Source organism: Vidua macroura, chromosome 11 (genome assembly GCF_024509145.1).
Source record: "Vidua macroura isolate BioBank_ID:100142 chromosome 11, ASM2450914v1, whole genome shotgun sequence".
NCBI lineage: Eukaryota > Metazoa > Chordata > Aves > Passeriformes > Viduidae > Vidua > Vidua macroura.
In genome coordinates, this window is record NC_071581.1 from 19,886,730 (window position 1) to 19,912,662 (window position 25,933).

The window sequence follows — 25,933 nt, forward strand, 5'->3', positions numbered from 1 at the left end:
GCAGTGATTTGGAAATTACATAACTCTGGTTAAGAAAACCTGAATCATGCTCTGCTGTCTTTAAGAAAATGATCTTTTGAAAGTCATGGTTGAGAATGAGAATTCCTTTTGTTTGGGCAGTGTACTTTGTTTTCTGAGTTATGGGAAAATAGGAGAGTGTTTTTCTTGCTTTTGTAGCTTTTTGGTTCAATGTGGTTCTCTAAGTGAGATCTGCTTTCTCTTGTCCAGGGGAAGAGTATCAGAGAATTGAATTTGGTGTTAATGAAGTTATCGAGACTCAGTCATCTGTCCTAAATAACACCGACTACAGTATTTCGAGTACTCTGAATCCTCAGGCTCCAGAATTCATTCTCAGCTGTGCACCTGCTCAGAAAACCCCAGACGATGCTCTCAGCGACGCAAACTACAACTCCATTGACTGCCAGTTCAGTGACCCCACCCTGGCTCTGGACAGCGGCTCCAACGCCGAAAACGACGCCTTGGCTGGGGGCCTTGGGCAGAGGGAGCGGAAGAAGAAGAAAAAAAGACCCCCTGGATACTACAGTTACTTGGAAGATGTCCCTGACGGCGTGGCTGCCCCGGAGGCGCTGGTGAACGGCCACGCCTCGGCCGCGGGACTCAACAGCCTGAGCGCCGAGGACACGGAGCTGGCAGGAGACCTCCCCTCCCTGGCCACGCCGAGGACTTGCAGCAGCCCCGCCAGCTCCGTGGACTTCCTGGCCGGAGCTGCGTGTGCCGAGCCCGGCCCCGGCGCCGCAGCCCCCGGCAGGACTGCCGGGCAGCCCGAGGTATGCCGCCTTGCTCATTCTGAACAGTTCTGCCTCCCCTCGGAGGCCGTCAGAGAGAGCCCCCTAAGGACAGCTGTTGTACAGGCTTATGCTGGTACTGATACTACTGAAACTCTTGGCGTTACTAATGGACAAACACTTGAATCCTCTGGTGAGGACACAGCTGCCAATGGGGTAGAATTGCACACTGTGGAAAGCACTGACTCAGACCAAGCTAAGCCTGAGGAAGCTTCACCTACTACTGAGGCAACGGTCCCGCTTGCAGGATCAGTCCCTGTTAATCAGCCTGCAAAATCGTGGGCTAGTCTTTTTCACAATTCCAAGCCCTCTGCTTCCACATCTGTGGTGTATGTTGAGACTAAGTATACCCCTCCTGCCACATCTCCTCTGGTCCCTGAAAAACAGGTTGAAGTCAAAGAGGGACCTGTTCCAGTTTCAGAGGATCCCGTAGCCATAAAGATTGCAGGTATAGTTAATACACACGAGTGGATGTTACACTGCAAGGGTATTAGCTCTGCTTGTAAACAGGAGTGTGCAATATTGATAGAGAACATTCCTCTGGTAATGAGCTGACTGTTCAAACACTGCATGACGGATGTCATTTGAATTAGCCAGTTTGTATCCCCCCGAGTAAACATTCCAACCAGGCATTGCCTTGTCATTATCCTAGATACAGGGAAACTATTGCTGCTTGTCAAATAACTTGTCAAACAGTCTGTGGAAGTGATCTGTGGTTTCAAGCAGGCTGTGTGCTGTTATGAAAAGGAGAATATATTAGGTTTGTTCAGAAAATGGTGTGTTATATTATCCAGTGTTTAGAATTCTGTAGTATTCCATTACAAGAAGAGTATTACTACGTTTATACCAAAGTAGCTGAAATTCCTGGGCACTAAACAGCAGTTGAAGTGTAATGGCTACATAGGTCTTGCTTTAGAAATTTCAATTCAGGAAATATCACATTTATTAATATGCTTCTTGAGGGGTCTGTCCTTCCAAGTTAACTATTCTGAACAGTATTGCTTTATCCATTACCAATGCTAGCTGTTCCCAGTTCAAGAATAACCCTAAGGAGCTGTCCAGAGGGGACATCAGGACAGGGAATGAATGATACAAAAGCTTTGACTCTTGGTCTTGTCATATTTGTGATCCTGATGGGAAATGCTAGAAACTGCAGGAGGCTGGTTGTGCAGATTCAGCCAGAAATGGTGAAGTTCTCCCAGCTTGGGTGCATTTTGTGTCACTGACTCACCAGTGTTGGAACCAAAGTAATTATTTTAAATCTCTGAAGTGGTCAGTGTGTGAGAAAGCTTTGTGCAGTGTCCTGCTGTTTATGCTACAAGCTAATTTACAGGTACAATGCTGTTTTGAAAGTGACAGCTTCAAGTCAGGTTTCCACTCTGAACAGAAGCTGACCTGGAGATGGTGTTCAGAGTGCCCAGAGTTGTGGGCTGCCTCTCCTCCCCTCCTTACTCAGCAATGGTTTCATTACTCAGAATTGTCTGTTGAGAGAAAAGCTGTCAGAATAATTTATATTTCAGTGTATTTTCCACTTAGGTGTCAAAAACGCTGTATTAAAACTATAAATATATATATATATAAAAGAAGGTGATTACAATCTGTATGAACCCATATGGAGAATGCTGTCTTAAAAGCAATCATTTGGTAATGATTTTTAAATTAAAACTCTTTTGTGACCATCATAAAGCTAGGATTGCTTGCCATAAATGGAAAAGGTTTTTCCTCTTGTCCAAGTTCTTCCAGCTGTAAGTGAACTTTCTAGACTTCCAGTGTTTCTGTACTATTTTTTGCCACCAGGTGGGAGCAGAGCTTTTTATTTTGTCTTCAGTGTAGTAAAACACAAATGTAACTTTTACCCAGTTTTCTTCTGCACCTTCACTATTAGCTTGCTGTTTGGGCAGAGGAGTAATCTTGAGTATAGATAAAAGGAATTCATCTGCTCATTGTAGCTGATTTAGGTGGGAGTTACTGCTGCAATTCCTGTAATTCAGATGCTGCTGGTTTTGGTGTAAAATGTTTACTTGAAGATATTATAATGCCATGTGATCAGTGCTTTGCTCTGTGGAAAAAGGTGTTCTTCTTTATTTTCTTTATATGTACTTGAGTGTTCTCTGTCTTGTTTGGAAAACAGGTACCTGAGTGCTTTGTTCATCCACCCACACTCAAAAATGTGTTACAAGAATTTCAGTTCATGATTTCCAGACAGATCATTTGCTCTGTTCTGTGTTTAATTTCAAATCTCCTGCCTCAGTGATCATCACTGTGTGAGGGTCTGTGTGTTTGTCAGGGGTGTTCCTTATTTTCCCTGTGGCTGAGTTGAGATCCTCCTGTTGGATTTGCTGGGAACTCAGCAGCTTCAGCTCATCCCAATGGGAATGAATTTTTGACCACAAGTGCCATAAGGTGCTGGACACAAGGTAAACTCTACACCTGAAGTATCTTGAGTTAGCAGGCAAAATTAAGAAACAACCCAGTGCCAAGATCCTTCTGCACAGTTTGTATTTAGAACAGGTGCTCAGCACACAAGAAGAGAAGTTGCTTTTCCAGGGACAAATTGTTGGTTTGTAGTTCAGTTTCAGCAGTTACTACAAGGGAAGTTAATGATTCATGGGCACCATGAAGATAATTTAATGCTGCTTGATTCAACCTGCAGAGATCTGAGGTTCCTTTAGCCTCAAAGACAGAAGCTACATAAGGTAAGGAGATGATCAGGACTAAAAAATAAATAGAACAGACAAATTTCATATTAGTCTTGATGAGAAACAAATAGTGAAGAGGTAATTTTAGCAAGTGTCCAAGATGTATCTGCTGTGCAGGTGCTGCACTTGCATGTTTAGAAAGGGACAGGTGTAGTAATTATGCACCACAGCATAATTTAGATGCTAGGACAAACATTTTAATAATTAATGTCTAAGGGATAGTAAGGTTGTAAGTGATATTGGTAAAAAATATGACTCTTCAAGGCTTTACTTGCCACATTTCACAGTTGGTCCCCTACAATTATAACTTGATAATTAATAATGCCTTATATAATGTTAGAAATAAGCTAAGGAAATAAGTGGTTGGAGAAATACCAATTCCCTCAGTAGTCTTTTAACTGTTCTTGGTGATCTTTGGAAAAATTGCAGTGAGGGAATCTAAAACAATTTCCTGAACCTTTTTTTTTTTTGCAGTGTTTTCACTGTGGGTGATGGAGGTAACAGTGCCCATAAAATCTGTTTATAGCAGGCAGGATTTCGGATGAATTGAAGAACAGAAACTTTTAAGATCTGAGTAAATCTGGAATGATTTTAAATTAGAAGGAAGGGAATCCAATAAATGCAAGTATGGAAGGCACCAGAACAGAAACCAAATGCGAGTAAAATGTGAAGAACTAATGGTAGATGTGTTAGAGAAAAGGATCTGGAAGTTCTAGAGAATTGATGAGTGTCTTTAGTACAGCTGAAGAAGACAAAGTTTTTTTTTCCCCAGTGTGTGTTAATACCAATTTATGTGGAAAACATGGAAAATAACTAATTCTGCTGTTGCTGTTGAGGACTTGATGCAGTGGCAGTCTTTGGGCATTCCTTCTGAAGGAAAATTTCATAGTGCAGCAGCAAGAATGGAAATAAGATTTTAAAACCATGGGCAAACATGAAATATTCAGAGTTAATTTGTCTTGAGATGATATTGTTGGCACGACCATGGTTATAAATCCAAATTTACAAAGCAAATTCAGGAAGAAGATGGTGATTCACAGTTCTGCCAAGGCTAGTGATAAAATGAAATTAATTCAGATTGTAAGAAAGGTGTTCCTATGTTATATAGTAGAAGATTTCTCATTGTAAAGGTAGGTAAATGCTAGAGCAAGGAGTTGTGGAGACATCCAGGGTCTGGGGGTTTTATAGCCTTCAGAAATGCAGCCTTTTGTACATTCAAACTGCATTCTTACGGAAATGTTTTTGTTTAGGGTCATCCAGCAGTGTTGTCCTGGGATTTTTTTAGGCATTGTCCAGATCTGAGGAAAGATCAGAGTGACAGAGACAGTATTCTCTCAGTCAGGGCCTTAAGCCAAGTGTTCAGTTCCTAACTTGTAGCCACCTTTATCTCTTCAGCATGGACACCGTATCCACGGGGCTTCTCTTGCCTTAAACTCTGGATTTGCTTTGTTAGGAAATCACCTTGTTAAAAAAAAATTGAGAGGTAATTGTAATAACAAAACCCAGTGAATGAACTTCAGCAAAATGCTTTTTGTTTGCCAACAGAAATATCTAAACACTTCCTCATTTCACAAATCAGTACCCTCCAAAAGAAATAAGTTTTCTGGGAGATGACATGAGCTTTCCAACAGGTTTTGAAATTTTAAAATTTTCTTACAGTTGTAAATCTATTTTTCTTCTAATACACCTGTAAAAGTTCTTTAGTTACAGTGTATTTGAGCTGGAAATGTGCTGTTGGATGTAATTGCTGCACACAAACCCAAGTCTTTGTTAAAGGAAGCAAAACTCCCAGTAGCTGCACTGGAGCCTGTTGATAAAGTAGCTTTGTGACCACAAGAGGATGCTAAAGGTCCTCTTAATATCTTTATTGAGCATCATGCAAAAATGGGGAAGAAAAGAGTTAATGTAAAAAATTATTGATAGACACAAAAAATAGAAACTTTTCCCGTTACTTTTATCCTTATTTTCAACAATGATGAATTATGTTAACAGAAATACTGTGTGTGAACACAGTTCAAATGTTGCTGCTGTAACAATACATTCTGAATTACTTTAGCAGTAATTTAATAACATATTTTGACCTTCACTAGAAAGGAATCTTATTCTGTATCTGTGCTACCTTATTATACATTTCTTTGCTGTCTGCTCTTTCAGGTGGCATGTTCTCTATGTAATAGACAACTGAATTAAATATTTTCATTTTTGGTCAATTTTGTTTGCTTAGAACTGATGTTATCTGCAGGAAATAGGATCTTGTAGATAGGGAGATAGCTTGGCAGTAGAAGGATGTGGATTTTGTTTGCAGTTCTGCCATCTCCTCTGCTTACTTTCAGCTTTTTACCTCTGCTTTTGTACCTACATCATGTTATTTCATCTCTTTAGTCCTGTAGTGAACAGCTCAAACTCTTTTTCACTTTATAGCATATAAGAGCTTTAGAGCCCCTCACCTTTATTTTAAGAATAGATAACCCCACTGGTACACAATTGCTGTATTTACTTGCAATTTGTATTTTGTCTTGTATACACCTTATTTTGCAAGTTTAAAGTATATGAGCTCCAATATTTTCTTTAAACAGCTCTTATTTAGATTTCTAAATAACAGGTCAGGATTCCTGGAAAAGCTCCCTTTGTTGCTCTTGGTTTCATAACTGGGACAGACTAATGTGCAGTGGTTTCTGAGTTTTAAACTTGGGTTTTGAAAGCAGGAAAGAGTAGGAATTAAATGATGTAGGGCTGTTATCTCGTAGATTTTGGAAGTGTTAAATAAAACAGTGTGTTCTGAGGAGCAGAGCACATCAGTCTGTGTGTTTGCACCGAGATGATTTTGTTGTAAGATAGTGGATGGTGAAACTTCTGAACTGAGACTGCTGCATTGGCTTCATCCCTCTTCAAAGCAGAAAAATGTGGGAAATACTTCATAAAACTGGTGACAAGTGATTCCAGCTAATGGCATTTTATATCTCTGTATGTGTCTATGTAGCAATATAAATAAAATATCTGGATTTAGGAAAACAAACATCCAAATCTGTAGGTCTTGCTTTGGAATGACAGTGATCAGTTTTGTATCAGCATCTCCTGATCTGAATCCCAGGATCTTCGGTGGAAGAAAAACGTCTGCTTTGGAATGTGACCAGTGGGTAAATGGAGTGGAAATAATGTGCTGAAGGTTCTGGGAATCTTGTTCACTGATTTGAATTACTGTGTAATGTTGCAGTAGGTATTTTGTTTGATGGCCATGAGAGTTTTGTTGATGCTCAATTTACTGTTTCTCATTCTGCAGAAATACTGGAAAATGTAAGGCTAATACATAAACCAGTGTCTTTGCAACCCCGAGGGCTGATCAACAAAGGAAACTGGTGCTACATCAATGCTGTATCCTTCCCTGGGAAAAAATTAATGCTCTTAAGTTGATATTTTTTATATTATATCTGTCAGAGTTTTTTTGGAATGTTCTGGTAAGTATTTTATAAAAGTGTTTTGTTTTCCCAGATCCTGCTCCTGTGGTTAAAATGTTGAAGTGTAGCAGCCAGAAATCCTGGGGGATTTTGGATCATTGAACCATCATTTGAATCATTGCAGGGTTCCCCTGCAATCCTGTTTGCAGCTTGTTACCTGTGTCAAAATATTTCAGAACTGTAACTTCTCCTGACTGAAATCCTTGTGATTTCCAGCAGTGTTTCCCCATGACTCTGTGCATCCATTTAAATGCTTATTTCTCTTTTGTACTTGAAGTAACTGTTCTTACACTTGGGCTTTGTTTTGCAGTTCTAAGTGGATCATTTGGGTTTGTGCTGAGCAGGTTGTCACTGTTCTATCATCTGTGTAAAGCAGCATTTAATTTAAATTAATCCTACTACAAGCTTACATATGGAAGATGAATTTGCTCGTAATGAATTGGAGTTGTATTCCCCTGCAAAAATGAATTTTACCCTGAGGAACAGAAAGCACCTTCCCTCCATGGTATATTATGATATTAATAAAATATAATAAAAATTGTCTCCCATGTCAGCAGAGCTGACTGCAGGTGATGCTTGGATACTTCTAGTGCTGGCACTGCTAGTGAAAAATGTTAACACCAACTTCAAGACTGATCATGACAGATCATAATAAACTATTTCTAGGCCAATGACTGTGCCTTAAATAAAGCTTTTATCTTACATGGCCAGTTCTGCACTCATTTGGTTATATACACTGTACAGCTTAGCTCCCATTTTTTCCATCTTGAAGTTTTACATTGGAATTTATTACTCAGTTTTTGCACACTGTAGGGATCAAATTAATCTCTCTCTTCAGCTGTTGAGATTGATGCCTTATTTTGTCATTTCCCTTTTCCTCCCGTTTTTTTAGTGCATTTCTTCTATTCACTGCTCTCACCAAGTTGTGATTTTTTAGAGTATTATTCTTCCAGCATACTCTGGAGTTTTCCAGGTTGTTTCCAACTCTTTGCAATGCAGAATGTCTCACATCTCAGCAGGTTTTGCTTTGATTGCAGGGGTGACTCAGCACCTTTAAGTTTCAGCTGGTTTCTTCCATTCTTCTGAGAAAATGTGTTCCAGGTTATCTCCTGCCAATTTTCAAATGGTTAATTCTCTAAAGTTCTTTTCCTCTCCTGCTCCTGGATGAAATGTTTCCTTACCCATGAATTAAAGTTTTTGCCATGATTAAAATGTCAGTGAAATCACTGCATGTTACAAGATGCTGGTTTTTTTTTAATACCACTTCTGTACGTTATTGGTTAACGTTGTGATAAAGCTTCATCCTCTTTTCCAGCTAAATTCTTGGATTGATCTACCTAATAAAAACACAGCTCTGTTTTTGCTATCGTTTTGCATATAACTGAATATTTGGTTAATGCACAGATGCCATTTTCTGCATATTTCCTTAATGCCACTGCATAGACCCTGCAAGCCTTGGTTGCTTGCCCTCCAATGTATCATTTAATGAAGTCCATTCCAATGTATTCCAAATCGCAGAGGCCGTGCACCTCCACACCAATGCTAGACAGTTTGTAAGTAGCTTGGGAAAAAAGGAATAAAAGTCTGGGATCTGGCTAAACTCATTCAGGAATACCGAACAATGACTGTTGTTAGAAGCTGATAATGTGCCCAGAAGTTTTTAATGTATTTTTGGGTGACCCTTTTTGGTGTTTTACAAGTGCTTGGATGGTCAAGGAAGATAATTCCTGTTGCCTTTGGAGTATCAGTTTTGTGTAGTGTTTAATGTGCAAAAATGAACTGTGAAAGGTGCAAGGACCAGCCCAACACCTGGGTTTCAGTGCAGTGATCAGGTGGATTTTTATGTCTGAACTTCACCCAGATTTCTGTGATATTCTTTGATTTTGTTTTGTTTTAGCAGTCAGAATGACAATTATCTAATTTGATTGTTTGTTCTTCTAAGTGTTAAATTGCTGCTCATGTCCAGTTGCTTCCCTTCTGTTTCAGTGTTCGTTTAATGAATGAGTTCACTAATATGCCTGTACCTCCTAAAGCAAAGCAAGGTGAGTGGGAGCAGGGGCACAAAGCAGAAAATGCTGGGGAGAAGCCTTTGGGGTAAAGATCTGCATGGGGGGAGGTGTTGCACCTTGGATTTTTTCCTTCACAAGTGCAATAAGAACAGTTTTTTTGAGGGTTCACTTAATTGTGAAGATGCCTTCTAAGAGCATGCCCTTTCTAAGAAAATCAGTTGATGCTCCCTATATTTTCCTCCACTTCCTTCCTTACGTAGTTCCAACTGTTTGTTTATCAGATTGCTCAATTCTACTCCTTAAATCCTGAACACTCACTGATTTGGAACAAAATGGGGCCATAACAGTTCCCTTAAGCAGTTGGAGATTGCCTGCAAGAATATTATCCTGGCTTCTGATTCCAGTGGGAAAACTTCAGACATACCTGAATTTTTCCTAATACATATTTAGGCTCAGTGATGATTATGGAGTGAGGAATAGCATATTTTTTTGATGCAAATAAATGATCTTAAAGGTTTCAGTTGTTTAATCTTAATTTTAAGCCAAGTCTGTTGTATTGCAAACTTGTAGAAACAAGCACATTCCTGAAACTATTCTTTATGTAACATGATAAGGAAATGTCAGGAGGAGCTGGTTGTTCCAGTGATTTCCAAACAGTTCAGACATTTCTGTGGTTTCTTTCTGTGAAACAAATCTTACTGGCTTATGCAACCTATTTTACTTGTAGGTCATTTTCTTCTGTAGTTTTCAAGGACAGTTCTGAGGCCTTGTATTGCCATTAGGTGGAACATTTTGTCAGGCTGTTCTTGGGGTTTTTATTCTGCAGTGAGCAAAAGTGATCTGTTAGAATTGCAGATACACAAAGGTTTAAGGACGTGTTCTTTGAGTACAAAAGAAATGCAAAAATGCAAATAGCACCAAAAGTGTTTTTTTATGATGGCTGTTGTTATTCTTGTTAATCTTCTTAGAACTTTTCCTGACTATCTGTAAGTTTTTGCAGGATGATATGTTTTAAAGCAATAAGAGTTGTATCTTATAATTTCTAAGCTCAAGACTCCAAAATTACAATTAAACTATTAGTAAAAGAAGTGCTGGATCTTCACAGTGATCTGTGAAGAGACTATTAAGGTATAATTTAAAAAAACCCTTTTATTTATTATTACTTACATTAATTCTCTTTCACCTTGCAGCTTTAGGTGATAAAATAGTGAGAGACATCCGACCAGGAGCTGCCTTTGAGCCAACCTACATTTACAGGCTCTTGACGGTTATAAAGTCAAGTCTGTCAGAAAAGGTGGGACTTCAAACCCTTGACTTGTGGAACTGCATTGCAGGGCAGTCTCAGTCCTTAAAACTCTGCAAGGCCAAACCTCAGGCTCTGCTTAAATGCCACTAAAATCAGCTCATTGAGAGTTCATGGTAATGAAGCTCCACTGTCTTGGGACCTGAATTACAGGAAAATCTTAATTACAGGTTTGGCAGTTTGATATGTCAGAATAATGGAAAAATTACTGTTGGAATGGAACATCTCTTTTTATAATGGAGTTACCAATTGATTTACATTTAAGAAATGAGCAGTTGTTCATTTTTATGAGGAATTCAGCTAAGACTGATTGAAGGTCAGGTTTAATTTCAATATAAAGAAAAGATAATAACTCAAACCATCCTTTGCTTTGGCCTTGGCTTGACAGCAACTTTTACAGTGGTTGTAAAAGAAATGAGGAGAAAAAAATTCCAACTCACACATTAAATGGGATTTGTATGGAGAAAAATGCAGAATTCTTGTAGCCATTGTGGCATTGATGTGTGTATTTACTGCTTAGCACAGTTTTGGTTTAACTGGTTAAAAAAAGAGTTTGTCTTATAATAAAATTTAAACTTTATTTGACATACCTTTAGACTGACTAGTTGCTAAATTAGCTAAATTAATAGAAGAATGCTGGATTTGTTCAGTGTCATGAACCTTCAGTTAAAAGAACACCATGAAAATATCATAGAATTAATTGAAAAAAATGTTTTGTTCAGGGCAGGCAAGAGGATGCTGAAGAATACTTGGGATTTATCCTCAATGGACTACATGAAGAAATGCTGACCCTCAAGAAACTTCTCTCTCCATATAATGAAAGTTAGTGGATTTTTTTATATAGCAAAGAATTGATTTAAAATACTGTTTTTGTGTGGTGATTCCATAATACAGAGTAATGCTGTGTTATTACAGGTATTATTACAAGTTCCTGTATTATTTGGTTGAGATAGGGACAGAATGCCATGTTTTAGAGGAGTGGCACATAACTAAATAACATTTTGGTAAAATCTGGATACAGTGAGTCCATTCTGCCCAGTTTGAGTGATCTGAAGAGTTACTGAGTTTCTGGAAAGGCATCGTGGTTCTGCCAATAATCTCAATGACAATAAGCCACATCTCTGGTTCTCCTAAACAACAAAACTCAATATTACATATTTTTCTGAGCCCAGCTGAGCATTTTTTGGGGTTAACTCTAGTTAATCAGTCTTGTTTGTCATTTATAACACATGCAACATCAGTGGTTTTTGACTCTCCCTGGGAGTTCAAAAATAAATCAGTGCGTTTTTCACTGATCTGTAAACCAAGTTTTAAGATCTTTCTTTTTCTATCTAATACAAACCAACATACTAAATTATATGAAAATTCCTACTGACAAAGTTGGAGGAGAATTTACTTTGGAAGTATTACTAGAGTTTGTGCACAGAGTAAAATGTCATTTTAGTTTATAGAGGCTTTAGCTTGAGCCCCCTTTACAAATAAAATCCTGCAGGCCTTAGCCAAGTAAGAATTCAGGTCAGTTACCCAATTTCTCTTCAATAGGGTAAATTTTTCAGGACATAAAGTCATACCATATTTTGTTCCTTAGCTGTGTGCAGTTTATAACCTGAATTTGGCACAGGCTGGGAAAATATTTGCTAAGCCTTGGGTTCCCTGTAAAATACCTGTGCAGAAAAGGAGTTGTATTTAATAATGGCATAATTCTGTTGCCAGAATAACACTTGACTTTCTAATTTTCTACCCCATAAATTTGCTACTAAAAATATATCAAACTTTGCTGTTTACATACAGTCATCAGTGAGCTGCCTTCTGTTAATACATGGATGTGTCATGCTGGGAGCAAACCTGGAATATGCTTGTTCTCTTTTTAAAATTAAAACCATGATGCATGAAAACATTTTATCCTGAAAAAATTATTTGTGTTGGGCTTTTTGCCATTTGTAGTGGTTTTTTTTCCCCTTTCAAATCCTTTATCAGCCTGGATTTTTTTCTTTGTTTTATTCCTTGGTCACTTGAAGAAGTGGCAGTGTCCAACGGCCCCGAGGCTCAGAGTGTTCCCAAGGAAGAGGAGCAGGAGGAGCAGGGGGAAGGCAGCGAGGATGAGTGGGAGCAGGTGGGACCCCGCAACAAATCCTCCGTCACTCGCCAGGCTGACTTCGTCCAGACTCCAATCACTGATATTTTTGGTGGTCACATAAGGTACAGTAGTTCATCCTACAAGTTCTTGACTTGCAGTGCCTGAATCTTTTAAACTGTCTTAAATGAACACACTCTTCTGAGATCCTAAGCCTTGAATTGCATGTGGAAAAGGAGTTTGGAATATTTATGCTTTGAATATTGTCTTAAGAATTCCAAAGCATTTTAGAGCTGCCTAATTTTTATGACCTCTGAATAGTCTTATGTTATAAATAAGGATACTGAGAGAGAATGAGATTGACAGAGTTGAATCTTGACAGTAAAACAATGAACTAAAACATAAAACTGTGAATTTTAGGTTATTCAGACCCTTCATGCTTCCCAGAGGTCAATAATAAAGAAATATTAAAGGCAAAAGAAGCCTGGAAAAATGTAAATTGCTACAAGATGTTACTGGAATGAAAAGAATGTAGCATATCACTTATATGCAGGTCTGATACCAGACAAAGGCAGAAAGTAGAATCTGAATAGTTTTTGGAAAGAAAGCCTCCTGACTTGTTTGGAGAAATGTATAATTTAAAATGAAAGCAAAGTAAACACTTGCTAAAAACACAGAGCAAAACAAAAACTGCTAGACTTGAATTATTTTTAAATTGGAGACAGACACTTAATTGCTGGTGTTTGACTCTCTGTGTTGCCAGATATTGAGTCTAGAAGTGTGAATAATGTGGGCTAGTGCCTTCTGCCTTGGAAATGCTCTGAAATAATTCATTCTTTTGGGTTTTGAGCCAGACAGCTGGTAAATAAAATGATATTTTCCATAGAATTTGGCAGACAGATGTTTGTAGGTATTGATGGAGTCCTGCATTGATGGTTCACATACCCAAGGTGCTGATAATACCCCAGGGAAATACCAGAATTTGTCACAATTGTTTAGGTAATATCTACATGATTCCATCAGTTTTTATATTAAAAATACTGAGATGATGCAGTTTTCTGTAGAAGTCCACAAAAAATTATATAAAGCAAAGGTAACACGGGAAAAAGGGAAAACCTTGCACTGAGCAGCAGAACCACAGGATCCAATCCAACATCTGCTGGCACCACATCCACTTTATTTATCCTTCACACCAGGGCACAACTCACCACAGAAACAGCATCCCCTGGGATGTGGGAAAGCTTCATCCTCAGGGGTGGAGATAGGAAGGACTGAATATAAAACTGCCAGTAGAATTCCACTAAATGAAAGCTTCAGAAACTGGAAAAATCCAATGGGAAAAGCAGCGAGGAAAAGGTGATTTAAATTGGCATCTTTTGGCCGGGGAAATTTCAGGCTTGGGAGTTTTTAGGCTATCCTTGAGAGGCTTGAGTCTATTAAATGTCTATTCAGGCATAATTACTTAAAAACCCCAGCCTATAAAGCCTTTCTAAGCAACATGAGGCTTAAGTGGGAAAGTACAAAGTTTTTCTGGGAATTCTTGCAGTGCTTGAGTATTTTTTCATTGAAAATTATGCATTTCCCCATGTCCAGCTGTAATTTGTAATTATTTTAATAAGGAACATGGTTGCAGAGAAATCATAGCCCAGTGAAGGTTTTGCTATCAAATCAATTTCTGCATATCTTGTGAGGAAAATATCCTGAAGAGGTGTTACAATATAATTTCTGTTTTTTATAACAAAGGTGCTGCTTTTCATGCATTCTCTTCCCTCTAAAGGATGTATATTTGCCAATATTAAGCTGCACTGGCTTTGTGCTGGTGCTTCAGGGCTTTGCCTGAGTAAAAAGGGCTCTTTTGAATATCCTGAGCATTAATATTAACCTGAATATTAACATTTTCTACCTGACCTGGAAATATTCCAGCGTGGCCAAATGGGTCAGAGCTGTGTTAATTATAATTCTGCTTTCAATATATAACAACATAATAATTTATATACGTGGACAAAGTCTGGATACAGAAAATGATGGGGAGAAAATGAACTGCCAGTCCTCAGTGAAGCGTAGTTTCTATTTCCTATGGCAAGATTTAAGCAAACACTTTAAAATCACTATAAAATTGGTCTTAGAGAAGTGACTGAAAAGATGGTGTATTTTTATTGGAGAATCTGGAATCAGCTGTGATTTTTACAGTAGAACACAGATAGTATTGGCACTTTGTACTTGTGAAGAGCTGTTGGAAAACTAAACTAACAAAAAGAGCCCAGAGGTGATTTTTTTTTTTTTAAAAGCTTATCAAAATTTTCAGGTTTTTTTTCTTTCAACTTTGCATAAATAAAACAGTTCAGTTACAGTCCCATTCAGAATACTCTTAGGAGATGTTAAAATCATTTAAATTGGAGTAAATTGTTAAAACTTGATGTTTAACTTTTATATTTGTATGTGTTTCATTGAATTAAATATAAATTGAGTTATGTAAGTAACTCATTCTTCCTTGAAGGTTCTGTTTGGTTGAAAATCACTCTTTATCTCATTTTGATTTCCTTTTTTCTCCACAGATCTGTTGTTTACCAGCAGAGTTCCAAGGAGTCTGCCACACTGCAGCTTTTCTTCACCCTGCAGCTGGACATCCAGTCGGACAAGATCCGCACCGTGCAGGATGCCTTGGAAAGCTTGGTGGCAAGAGAGTCTGTGCAGGGCTACACCACAAAAACCAAGCAAGAGGTGTGTTCTGGTCACCCCTTCTGCACAGCCACGTGCTAAACTTTTAAATTAAAAGGGTTTTCATAGAGCTCTGCCTTTACAAAGAGTTGTTTGGAGCATGCTTTAACAAAAGAGGTACAAACTTCAGAGTGTCGTGGAGCAGTGAGATGTCAGCTCTGAAACAAAGCCAGGCCTGTAAATAGCTGGCTTTGAGTAAATAAATAAAAATAAATAGCTGGCTTTTGAGTAAATATTGTAAATAGCTGGGATTTGAGTTTATGTAATAATTTATTGGGGATTTTAATGGAGAATATACTATTCTGCATATTAATATTATAGTAATAATAATTACTATTAATATGCTATTGTTACTATATATTTTATAATATTACTATTAATATACTATTATATACTATTATATACTATATACTACTACTAATATAAATATTAAGAGGCTGAACTGTGGTAAAGATACATAATACTATGTTCTACATCATAACTTACTGATTCCTAGGGATTGTAGGGATTGACAGATGCTGTTAGTAAAGGAGCAGCCCTTCAGAGTAAATACTTTTTATTTTACATATAATACATGATAGCAATAACTGCAATAGAAAAGTACTTACAAGGAGGAAAAGCATGCCTTTGGCTTGGAGGAAAATAATTAAACTTCCCTCACTAAGGCCTTGCCTTTTTTTCTGTGGTGAGTTGTAATAAAGGCATCTCTGGTGTGCAGGGATTGCTCACATGGGAATTCCCTGTGCACTGTTGGTAACTCTGGAATTGTAGGTGTTCCCTCTGACATTCACGTCTGTAAGTTTTCAAAATCCTCCAAGTGAGAACAGGATTAGATAAAGAACGATTCATTTCCCTTGAAAAGCTAAAGAATAGCAGAAATTTGTTTACCTTGAATATTCAGAACATATATTTCTCCAGTTGTTTTCCATGTGAAGGAAACATTTGCAAGCTGATTATGATTTACCACAAAGATCTTGTTTTGCTTGCCATTCTTTTTTTCTTTTTTTACTGCAAATGGTTTAAGTTTTTTGACTGACAACTCAGTGCTGGGTTGGAAGAAGTGGGTGTTTAAATTAGGTGCTGCAATATTTCAGTGTTTGGATGGAAATACAAGCACCCACAGTGTCTTCCAGATATTTTTTTCAAAAGAAATTCAAATTTAAATAGTTGGGTTTTGTATTAAAATTGTAGTAAAAACACTGAACATACTGTCTGTAGAACCTTGGAAAGAGATAATATTTTTCCCCATGAGTGTCTATTCAGCACATAGGTTCTAGCAGAATCAAGCCATGTATTGAGGAATAATCTGCTCATGGTTACAAATAAAGAGATTTTTCTCAATTAAAAAAAGGGAGAAAAACCTTAAGCAGTTATTTTGAGGAATATTTACATGTCTTCATTTCTAGGAAGGGAAAACATTTTTGTTCAGCAATTCTGAGCTCAGCTCTTGGTTTCCAGGCAGAAATTTTGTGGATTCTTTGGTTATAATTATATAAAAATCACTATTTAGTAGCAAAAGGTTTGGTCATAACTTAGATTTTTCTCTTTGAATATACTGAGTTCTCCTTTGAAACAGTGTTAGGATTGAAGATCCAGTGGGCTTTAAGTCACAAACGAGCGTTTATCATAAATTAATACTGCAATAATAACAAATCTGGAGGGTTTGCTGCTAGTGTATTTAAATTTAAATACTTACATTTAAAATTACATTATTACTAATTTTAATTCTTAAAATTAAATGCTCTCAGGTGGAGATCAGTCGAAGACTCACCTTAGAAAAGCTGCCCCCCGTTCTCGTTTTACACCTCAAGCGCTTCGTGTATGAGAAGACCGGTGGATGCCAGAAGCTGATCAAGAATATTGAATACACTGTTGATCTGGAAATCAGCAAAGGTAAGAGATTTAGGAACAGAATTTCCTTCTCTTCATGGGAAAGAAAATGTTGTATTTCCTATGAGTGTGTGTGTGTTTTAATTTCTCCCACAGAAGTTTTTGTCCTCATCGTTGTATAAAAATTTGGTCATTTGGGTGAATATTTTGTGGGGGTTTTTTATGATGAAAGATCTTAAAGCCTTTGGCACTTCCTAGGCAATGGGTTGGCCAAATGAGAACTTCTCATGGATTTATAGAGTGAGGATACAGGCTGCTGAGGGCAAATATGGGAAGTAATCATCTTGGATCTGTGTCCCTGTCTGTACAAGACTGTTGCCAATATTGGATCAATATGGGACATCTTTATCACATTTAATTCACAGGAGTGTCAAATTATTTAATGGGTGGCTGGTGAAAGGAAACTGGTGTTTTATTGAAAATGCAGCCTGAAGGTAGACAATCCATAGTGCAGATGTTAAACAAGGATCCGTTATTTAACAAGTGTCCTAGGAGATACTGACTTTAAATAGTGCGAGATTGGAAATAGTCCAGCATCTGAAGCTTGCCAAAATAATGCCTTTTGTTTTGAGCTGACAAATGGACTGTTAGCCAGCCAGTAGCTCAAATAAGAATAAAGAAAATCAGTTTATACTCATATCTCGACTGAGATCTGGACCTTGTCAGGCAGTGCACTTTTGTTTTACTTAATATTTTATTTTGTAATATTCTTTTAAGAATGTAAGCATGACTTGAATTCTGAAATTGATTTATTGACAGATTCAGAGTGACAATTGATGTTATCATACTGACAGCAGGAACAAAACGGGAAAAATTGAATAGTCTGATCTTTTGCTGTGTCTTTTTTCCCTTTCATTTTTAGTGGTATTTTTAAACCTTTCATAAACCACAGTGTTCAGCAAACCTGCAAATTCACTCCCTTGATTACCAGTTATTAGAACCATGACCATTCTTTAAAGGCTGCAGAAGAAATTTCAATTAAATGTTCTCCTTTGTGATCATATTGGTTTCTCTGAAAAATAATCGATCCTCTTGCTACAGAATTCCTAATGTGTGGCTGTTTTTCCTCCTCCAGAGCTACTATCTCCTGGTGTGAAAAGTAAAATTTCAAAAGGCCAAAGAACCTACCGGCTCTTTGCAGGTATTTTATTTGTGTGTTTTATTATCTGCCTTTTATTTATTGTTTTATTTATCTGCATGTTTTTATCTGTGCATTTTTAATTGTGTATTTTATCTCCCTTGCAAGTGCAGATTCTGCATGTGGAATTTTAGAAACACTGGGTTACATTAAGTGTTTTCTTTTAAATTGCCCTAAAGTAGCTGTGGGTGTGAAATTCTTGTGTTTAGTGGGGTTTGTTTAAAATTGGGAGATCTGGTTGTCCTATAGAAACACTGATTTGGACAGGGGCTGGGAGTGCCAGGACAAGGGGAATGACTTTGCAGTGCCAGAGGGCAGGGTTAGATGGGATATTGGGAGAAATCCTTCCCTGTGAGGGTGGGGAGCTGCCTGCCATCAGGATGGGGTGGGACACAGGGACCTAAATCAACTCCTTGGTTTTACAGCCAAATCCCAGGGCCCTGTCCCAGTTTACTTCACTTTCTCCAGATCTAAAGATGATTTGAGCCATACAAAGCCAAGATGTTCATCCCACCCCAGCCTCCAGATGTCATCCCACTGGGATTGGCATGGGCCTTAACTACAGGCAGCTGGAAAATCCCATTTTTCATTTCCCCATGGGCAAACCAGTCCCAGTCACCATCAGAAACACTACCAGGGGGATATTTGGGTATTTTGATGGAGATGTGTCTCCTAGGACACATGGAGACTTTCTTCCCTGTGAGGTGGGGAGACCCTGGCACAGGTTCCCAGAGAAAGTGTCCAAGTGTTCCTTTAGAAGTGTCCAAGGCCAGGTTGGACAGGGAGCAACCGGGATGGTGGCAGGTGTCCCGTGGCAGGGGGTGGGATGGGAGGAGCTTTAAGATCCCTTCCAATCCCAGACAAATCTGTCCCACCTATGGACTTCTCCATGCTCCCTTGGCCTAGAGCTGGGTGTGTCCACGGCAGGGCACGGAACGAGCCGAGATTTATCTCCCATTCCACTCCCTGCACATCCCAAACGCAGGGAAACCCTAAACCCCGAGTTCTTCCACACTGTGGGCGGGATCCCTGGCTACCACTTATCCCCTGCCGTGCCCCCTCCACCCCCGTGTGTCCCCACAGTTGTGTACCACCACGGCAACAGCGCGACGGGCGGGCACTACACGACGGACGTGTTCCAGATCGGCCTGAACGGGTGGCTGCGCATCGACGACCAGGCCGTCAGGGTCATCCACCACTCGCAGGTGGTCAAGGCGGCCCTGGAGCGCACAGCCTACCTCCTGTACTACCGCCAGGTGGACCTGCTGTGACCCCCCGCCCCGTAGAGCGCCAACATCACTAACTTTTTCTCCTGTAAATGCTCTTCTGAGTGAATTTTTTTTTTTTTCCCCTCCTGTTTTTTTCCCCCCTTTTTATTATTTTTTTTTTTGTCCCCTTGCAATTGCGGGATAGAGTGATAAAGGAATCTGCCGTTTGTGCACAGCAGAGTTTGTGTTGACTTTTGACTTGGCAGAATGAAGTCGCTCGGTTGGAAGCCTCGTGAATCACAAAAGAATATTAAAAAGAAATAAAGTTCATCCGAGTTAATGCTGAATCCTAAGATAATAAAAAGGGGATTTGCATTTAATTCCCACTTTCTAATTGCGTAGTAGAAGAAAACCCTGCACCAGCAACAGAACTTGTAGATTTCTGTGAAAATGTTTTATCTTTACTTCAGTAAAAAAAGAAAAAAAAATTAAAAAAAAAAAATAAAAAGCTCTCTCTGCTTCCCCAATAGTTTTTTGATAAGTGGTAAAATATGAGCCGATGTGTATGAGATGGAAATGGTCCTTTGTGCTTCAAAACATGTACAAACTGCAGAGTTGCTGGTTCCTGATAGGAAGACACATTTTAATAATTGTGCGATGAGAAACTGCTTAAGTACACATTGCAGATCAAATATTTGGAGTTAAGATGTTAGTCTATATAGATGGGTGATTGTAACTTTATTGCTATTAAGAAATTTCAAACTGCATTTATGCTTCTGTGTACATGAAATTAAGAAAATGGGCAAGATAATTAAGATTGATATTTCTTTAAGTCTGCTTTGTTTAATTTTGCTGTCTGCTCTCCTATAATGTTGAGTTCCTAATTGTACACAGTTTAGTGATACCTAGAAGTATAAAGTTGTCGCCCATCAATAAAAGTCACAAAGTTGGTTTAAGGTGTGTGTGTGTGTGTGGGTTTTGTTTTTCCTCAGGTGAGAATCCTGCCCTTGGAAACTCCAAAAGTTTCTGTGTAGCACTTCTCAAGGTGTAGGGAGCCTTCCCCAAATGAAGTGGAGATGATTTTTCTTTGCTTTTACAACTTTTTGAAACTTCAGAATTGTTCCCGTTTTACATACAGGTGGAACTGAACTTGGAGGGGAGAGGGAAAGGGATGTGGTGGTCCCAGGGCTGAGCACTGAGCAGCCAGGAGAGGGGATGGAATTCCTTCTGTGTCCTCCTGGAAACTCCTGCACTGTTGTTTCTGAAGCAGATGATGTTCTGTTTGTGTCTTCTTCAGCCAGATGACATTACCCTGGAGAACTTTTGGTAAAAATAGTTCCTTGATCAGCTTCCTGTTGCTTTCTCTAAAAAACTCCTATACATTATTTAATTCTTTGATGACAGTCGTGTTATGTCTTTATTTCATCATGGGATGGTGGAAACTCCCTGGCTTGTCCTGACTCTTCTGCTGTCCCACAGGAAGGAGTTTTCCTGCCCAGAGCATCCCAGCCCCATGGCTCTTTGGGGTGGTCCTGCTCAGCTGAATAACTTTAATGATGCTCTGGCATTGTTTTGGATGTCCAAATGTATTGTTATGTTTTTGCTACTCATGCTTTATTAGGATTTTCTGATTTACAGATAGTGACTGCTCATGATTTTGGTGACATTCCCCCAATTCCAAAACAATTTTCTCTGCAGAGCTCATTTGGATTTTGGCTGTTTGCAGGGAAAACCTCAGCTCCTGGAGCTGAGGCTGCTGGAGGATTGGTGCTCCCAGAGCATCCCTGTGATGGGAATTGCCCCAGAGCCCCACTGGTGAGAACCTGAGATCTTGAGGGATTGGGAGGTTTTTCCAAGAAAAAAGAAACCAGGTTTTGAATTTATTGTTCTGTGCTGGTTATTATTCACATCCTGGTTGAAGTGGTTTTCTGTACGGCAGAAATCCTGTTTTTAATTAGTCCTGTGCCTGTGTTGGGTATTTATTTAGCTCTATCTCCAATGCATTGTGAAAAAGTGCAGGTAAATCTGAATAGTGCATTTCTGATAGTGCAGGTAAATCTGAATAGTGCAGAGAAAACTGCAGGTGATCAGAATTAATATATTAATTAATAGAGGTTATGTATGTTATCATTTTAAGAAATGGTAATGAGTCATTGCCGGTTTAAAAATCAAGTGTTGAAATTCTCTCAGTATGACTTGAAATTGTCTCAGTATCACTTAAAAGTGAATTTTTGCATTTTTTTACTGAGGATATTACAAATGTATTTGTCACTGAAGTCCTTCTGCAGTGTATTAAAGGGGAAATAAAAGTATGTGGCAACAGTGATGTTGACACACAGCCACAATTTTTATTTTCTGTATTAACTCCTCCCATTGTTGCAAAACAAGGGCTTGCAGCTTTTGATCATTTACTCTGGGTGTGATTATGTAAAAAAAAAACAAACAAAAAACCCAACACCCTCGATGATACACCGTAAATCCGTTGGTTGTTTGCTGAAGTTTAAACCAGATTTTGAGAAATGTTTGGGGTTTTTTCCTTAATGCACAATAAGACCTGAAGTTTTCATAATGAGAATCTGGATGTGCAGGTCCAAAGGGCTGTGGGGAAAGCCTTGTGCCATGAGCCAGATGTGCAGGGGAAGGGCTGGGTGGGCTGGGGGAGGAGAGTTATTAAAGCCACGAGGTGTTTGGGGCTGGGGGAAGGTGGTGTGAGTAGGAAACTGCTGTTTCCCACAATATCCTCTGGAGATGATGTCCCTCAGGGCTGGGCTGGACCAGGTCTGGGGGGTCCAGCTCCAAGGCTGCTGCCAGGATGGATCCTGAGCTGTCAGCAGAGGGTTTATCTCCAAATGTGCTCTAAATCTGCTGCTTTTCACTAGGAATGAAGAGGGAGCCCTGGACGTGCAGGGGATGCTCCCAACATGTTGGAGATTTGTGCAACGAATGGGGGTTTATTTCAGGCTCTCTTAATGACCCAGAGGATTTTTTGGAAATAGTTTCTGTTGGTGAATAACCAGATGTGGTGGCTGCAGAGCTTGTGATAGCAGTTCAGCACCTGGTGTGGGGTGAAATCTCCAAAGGTGGGTGCTGGGTTAAGGGTCCTGAACTGTTCCAGTCTGCAGATGAGAACAAGGTAGGGTTTTCATGGAATCCCAAACTGATTTTGATTGGAAGGGACCTTAAAACTCATCTTGTCCCACCCCCTGCCATGGGAAGGGACACCTTCCAGTAGGCCAGTTTGCTCCAAGCCCTGTCCAACCCTGCCTTAAACCCCTCCAGGGATCCAGGGGCAGCCGCAGCTGCTCTGGACAGCCTGTGCCTCACCACCTTCATAGAGAGGGATTTTGTAGATTTCAGTTCACATTTGACTTGTACTTAGTGCAGTCAGTGGTGCCCCCTAATTTTTCTGAAATTGCTGCAGCTCATGTTCTTATTTCATTGTTTTACATCAGCTTTCTCCTGGTCACCGATGAAACAGGACAGATCTATGAGGAGTTGTTTTCTTGCTCATCAGCAGCTGCTGAAGCATTTGGGGGAATGTACTTTGAGTATGAGAAGGTGGAGAAGCTGCAGATGGACCTGGGTGGTCAGTCCAGGCTATCCCAAAACGGGAGAGCAGCAGGAAAGAACAAACAGTGCCAAGTAATAATTGTGTTTGGGAATAAATCCATCAATGCCTGGCTTTCCCTCCTGTGATTTGGATCCCCACACTGTTCATTCATCTTCTGGAGTAGCCTCTGGATTGCAGCGTGGTCGAGAGGGGCATCTCCAGCCTGCTGGGGTGGTGGATGTGGCAGGGCTTCCTTGGCTCCCTCAGGTAAAGACACGGCCCAGGCACGAGGGGGATGTGAGCAGGCAGCAAACGGGGGGTGGTTCCCCCAAACCTGACCCTGGCTGTGCCCGGTGCCCAGCTCAGAGGGCGCTGCTCCCCCCGTGCTCTCCCTGCTGGTGATCACTGACGAGCTCCTGCAGGTCCCTGCTGCCACGGGCTTCTCTTCACCCTCTTCATCCCCTGGTGCTCCGGAGCAGGAGCCAAGCCAGGGGATCCCCTGCAGCTCTGTGCCTCTCACCCTGTTCCTCACCCTGCCCTGCTTCGGGGCCATTCCTGCCGAGCTCTGTTTGAGTAGGAAATAAAGGAGCATTAATTCCAGTGGAGATCAAGACTCACTGTCTGCCTGGTCAATTAGGGGGGCATAGGGAAATCTGTGTCTCTTCCCATTCATTGGCTATTCCATTAAAAGCCTCTCTGCTAATATATACTTATATATGCAGCCTGCTTTATGTGGCTTTTACCACATATGAAATGGAGACGTTATAATCAAGGCAGTAATAACGAGGAATGATTAAAAGTAACTTCTGATTGTTTTGGCTTTGGTGGAACATATGACCCCAAGCTGCTGACTCAAGACAAAATGAGGTGGGTAGAAATTCTTGTTCCAGGCTGTGCTCATCCCTGAGCACAACCAGGCCCTGTGTATGTCTTGTACAGTGAAACCATCCTGGTGTATATTAAAAAAATAAATTAAAAAATCAAATCTTTGTAAAGCAGCCAGGTTGATGGAGCAATCAGACAGCCCAAACCATCCTACAGGGATTCATTTCCCATAGGGATATTTGCGGAGATTACAAAATACCAAATTCCTCTGAGGTCTGGAAATTATTTGTACGTCGGTATGTGAGATTTAAAATGAGTTAATTCAGCTTTATGGTAATTGGAGTGAGCAGCACCTTCTGAGGGCTGTGAGTCAGGGCTGGGGAGCTGCGTGGTTTTGGGGTGGCAGCCTGTGTGGGGGCACTGGGGTTCACTGTGTTGGGGTGAAATTCACTGTGTTTTGGGGAAATTAGGAACTGGGGTGGGGGGGCTACATAATCTTGGAGGTAATTAAATAAGCCTACAGCAAACTCATTGATCCAGAGGGGATCAAAAGAACAAGGGGAAAAAAAAAGAAGAAATAAAAGGATACAGTGATTTTACAGTAAAGCAGTGCAGAACCTCCTGTCAGCCCAGTTCTGGGTGGTCTTTGGGTTGTCTGTGTTGGTGTCAAAGTCTGAGCTTTTTTGGGAGCAAACTGCCCAAACTGCACTGAACAGCTCCTGGCAGGGCAGAAGTGCCAGGTCCAACTGCTGGACCATGTGTTGTTGGTTCCCATACCCGGTTTGTTTGGAAGTAAATAGAAACTCTCTGTAAATACAGCTGGGAGAGTGTGGGAAGAGCAGCCAGAGGGGCTGGTGTGGCTGCACCAGGCTGTGGGACTGGGACTGACTGGTGAGGACTGGCTGCCCATCTCAGCTTGAAATGGGCTGCAAGATACAGCCCCAGTGATGACAATCTGTTCCTTCTTGAAAAATTCTCAGGAAGATGGTGTCAGAGATGGAATCAGCCTCGATGCTGACTTCAGAGGGTTCTTTCTTTGCTCAGAGCAGTGGTGCTCTCCCAGCTGCCAATATTTGCTCCTCTGCTCCTGCTCTGTTGAACGAGTTTGATAAATGTCCCTCTGCTTTCTGAGCACCGCTGGGTTTAAACAAACCTCTGGGAATATCTTGTAAACTCCCTCCTAGTAAACAGTAAATAAAAGTGGTTGGTGTTTTGCCTGAAGGAAGAAATAAATATTGACTGGTTAGAAGAATGGAAGGACTTTTTTTTGCCCTAGAACTTCGGAAAGAGGACAAGGCAGTGCATTTGGAAAAATCAGAGCTGCTTTTCTTGGATGTGCCAGCTCCCAGGAGATGGGAGCTCCCCTGGCTCCGTGCTGGGTGTGGCTGGTGCCCCTCCTCAGGGGACATCCCGGGGGATGCGCTGGCCCTGCAGTGCGGGATGCGGATCCCACGGGAATCCCGGCCATGCTGACGCCTGGAGCGGCGCAGAGGTGCCGTGACACACTCACGTTGTTACTCACGACAGTGGTTTGGGTTTTCCCTGTTTGTTTACTTCAAGAAAAAGGAAGGAACTTTTAGCTTGTCTTTTGCTCAATCGTTTCCTTTCACAGTGAGTAAAACCACGGAGCTGGATGCCAAAGCTGGAGCTGTTGGGACATCGGCAGAGAGGTGAGTCCTGCCTGCGTGTTTCACCAGCTTTTTGCATTCCCTATTCCCTGCAGCTCCCGTGGAGGAATGTCAGTGCTGGGAGAGCTTTGGCAGCAAACTAGAGTGCGATTAATCTCCTGTTCCCAGCAAAAGCCCGGCTCTGGAGAAAAAAAAAAAAAAAAAAAAAGGGGGATGCCATGGGGTTTACTGGAGGGGCTGGAGCTGGGTGGGATTTCCCTGGGACGAGCGGGACTGGCTGAGCCGGCAGCCGGGGGCACACAGCTGGCCTCAGTCCCTTACAGAGAAAATTCCTTTCTGGAATTCCCCCTCCCTTGTCACCGGAGTCTCTCACCGCGGCGTCGCGGTCCCCCCTGTGCAGGGAGGATTCCCCGTGCCCCTGGAATTCCTGGCTGCGAGTCCCAGAGCCGACTGCTGGGGACAGCACAGCGAGCACTTTTATAGGATCAGGGCTGCCCTCCTCCTCCTCCTTCCTCCTTCTCCTCTTCCCTCCCGCCTTAGGGAGGATGGTCCTGCTCCTCTGAGCCCCAATGACTGCCCGTGAGCTGCTGCCATCCCAGCCAACACCCCTCTCCTCGTGGCTTTCCCCCC

At 40.7% G+C, this 25,933-nt stretch overlaps 1 protein-coding gene across 1 annotated transcript in view; it reads left to right on the plus strand.

Moving 5' to 3' along the window:
* USP10 (ubiquitin specific peptidase 10) overlaps positions 1 to 20,256 on the plus strand; it is a 47,217-nt gene extending 26,961 nt beyond the window's left edge. Inside the window, exons 4-14 of the mRNA XM_053987426.1 lie at positions 229 to 1,254; positions 6,786 to 6,877; positions 8,404 to 8,513; positions 8,947 to 9,002; positions 10,160 to 10,263; positions 10,995 to 11,094; positions 12,291 to 12,471; positions 14,902 to 15,067; positions 16,813 to 16,957; positions 18,030 to 18,095; positions 19,176 to 20,256. Of these exons, the coding sequence (XP_053843401.1) occupies positions 229 to 1,254; positions 6,786 to 6,877; positions 8,404 to 8,513; positions 8,947 to 9,002; positions 10,160 to 10,263; positions 10,995 to 11,094; positions 12,291 to 12,471; positions 14,902 to 15,067; positions 16,813 to 16,957; positions 18,030 to 18,095; positions 19,176 to 19,363 (2,234 nt within the window). The 3' untranslated portion in view covers positions 19,364 to 20,256. The remainder of the gene's footprint in view (positions 1 to 228; positions 1,255 to 6,785; positions 6,878 to 8,403; positions 8,514 to 8,946; positions 9,003 to 10,159; positions 10,264 to 10,994; positions 11,095 to 12,290; positions 12,472 to 14,901; positions 15,068 to 16,812; positions 16,958 to 18,029; positions 18,096 to 19,175) is intronic.
* The last annotated feature ends 5,677 nt before the right edge of the window (positions 20,257 to 25,933 follow it).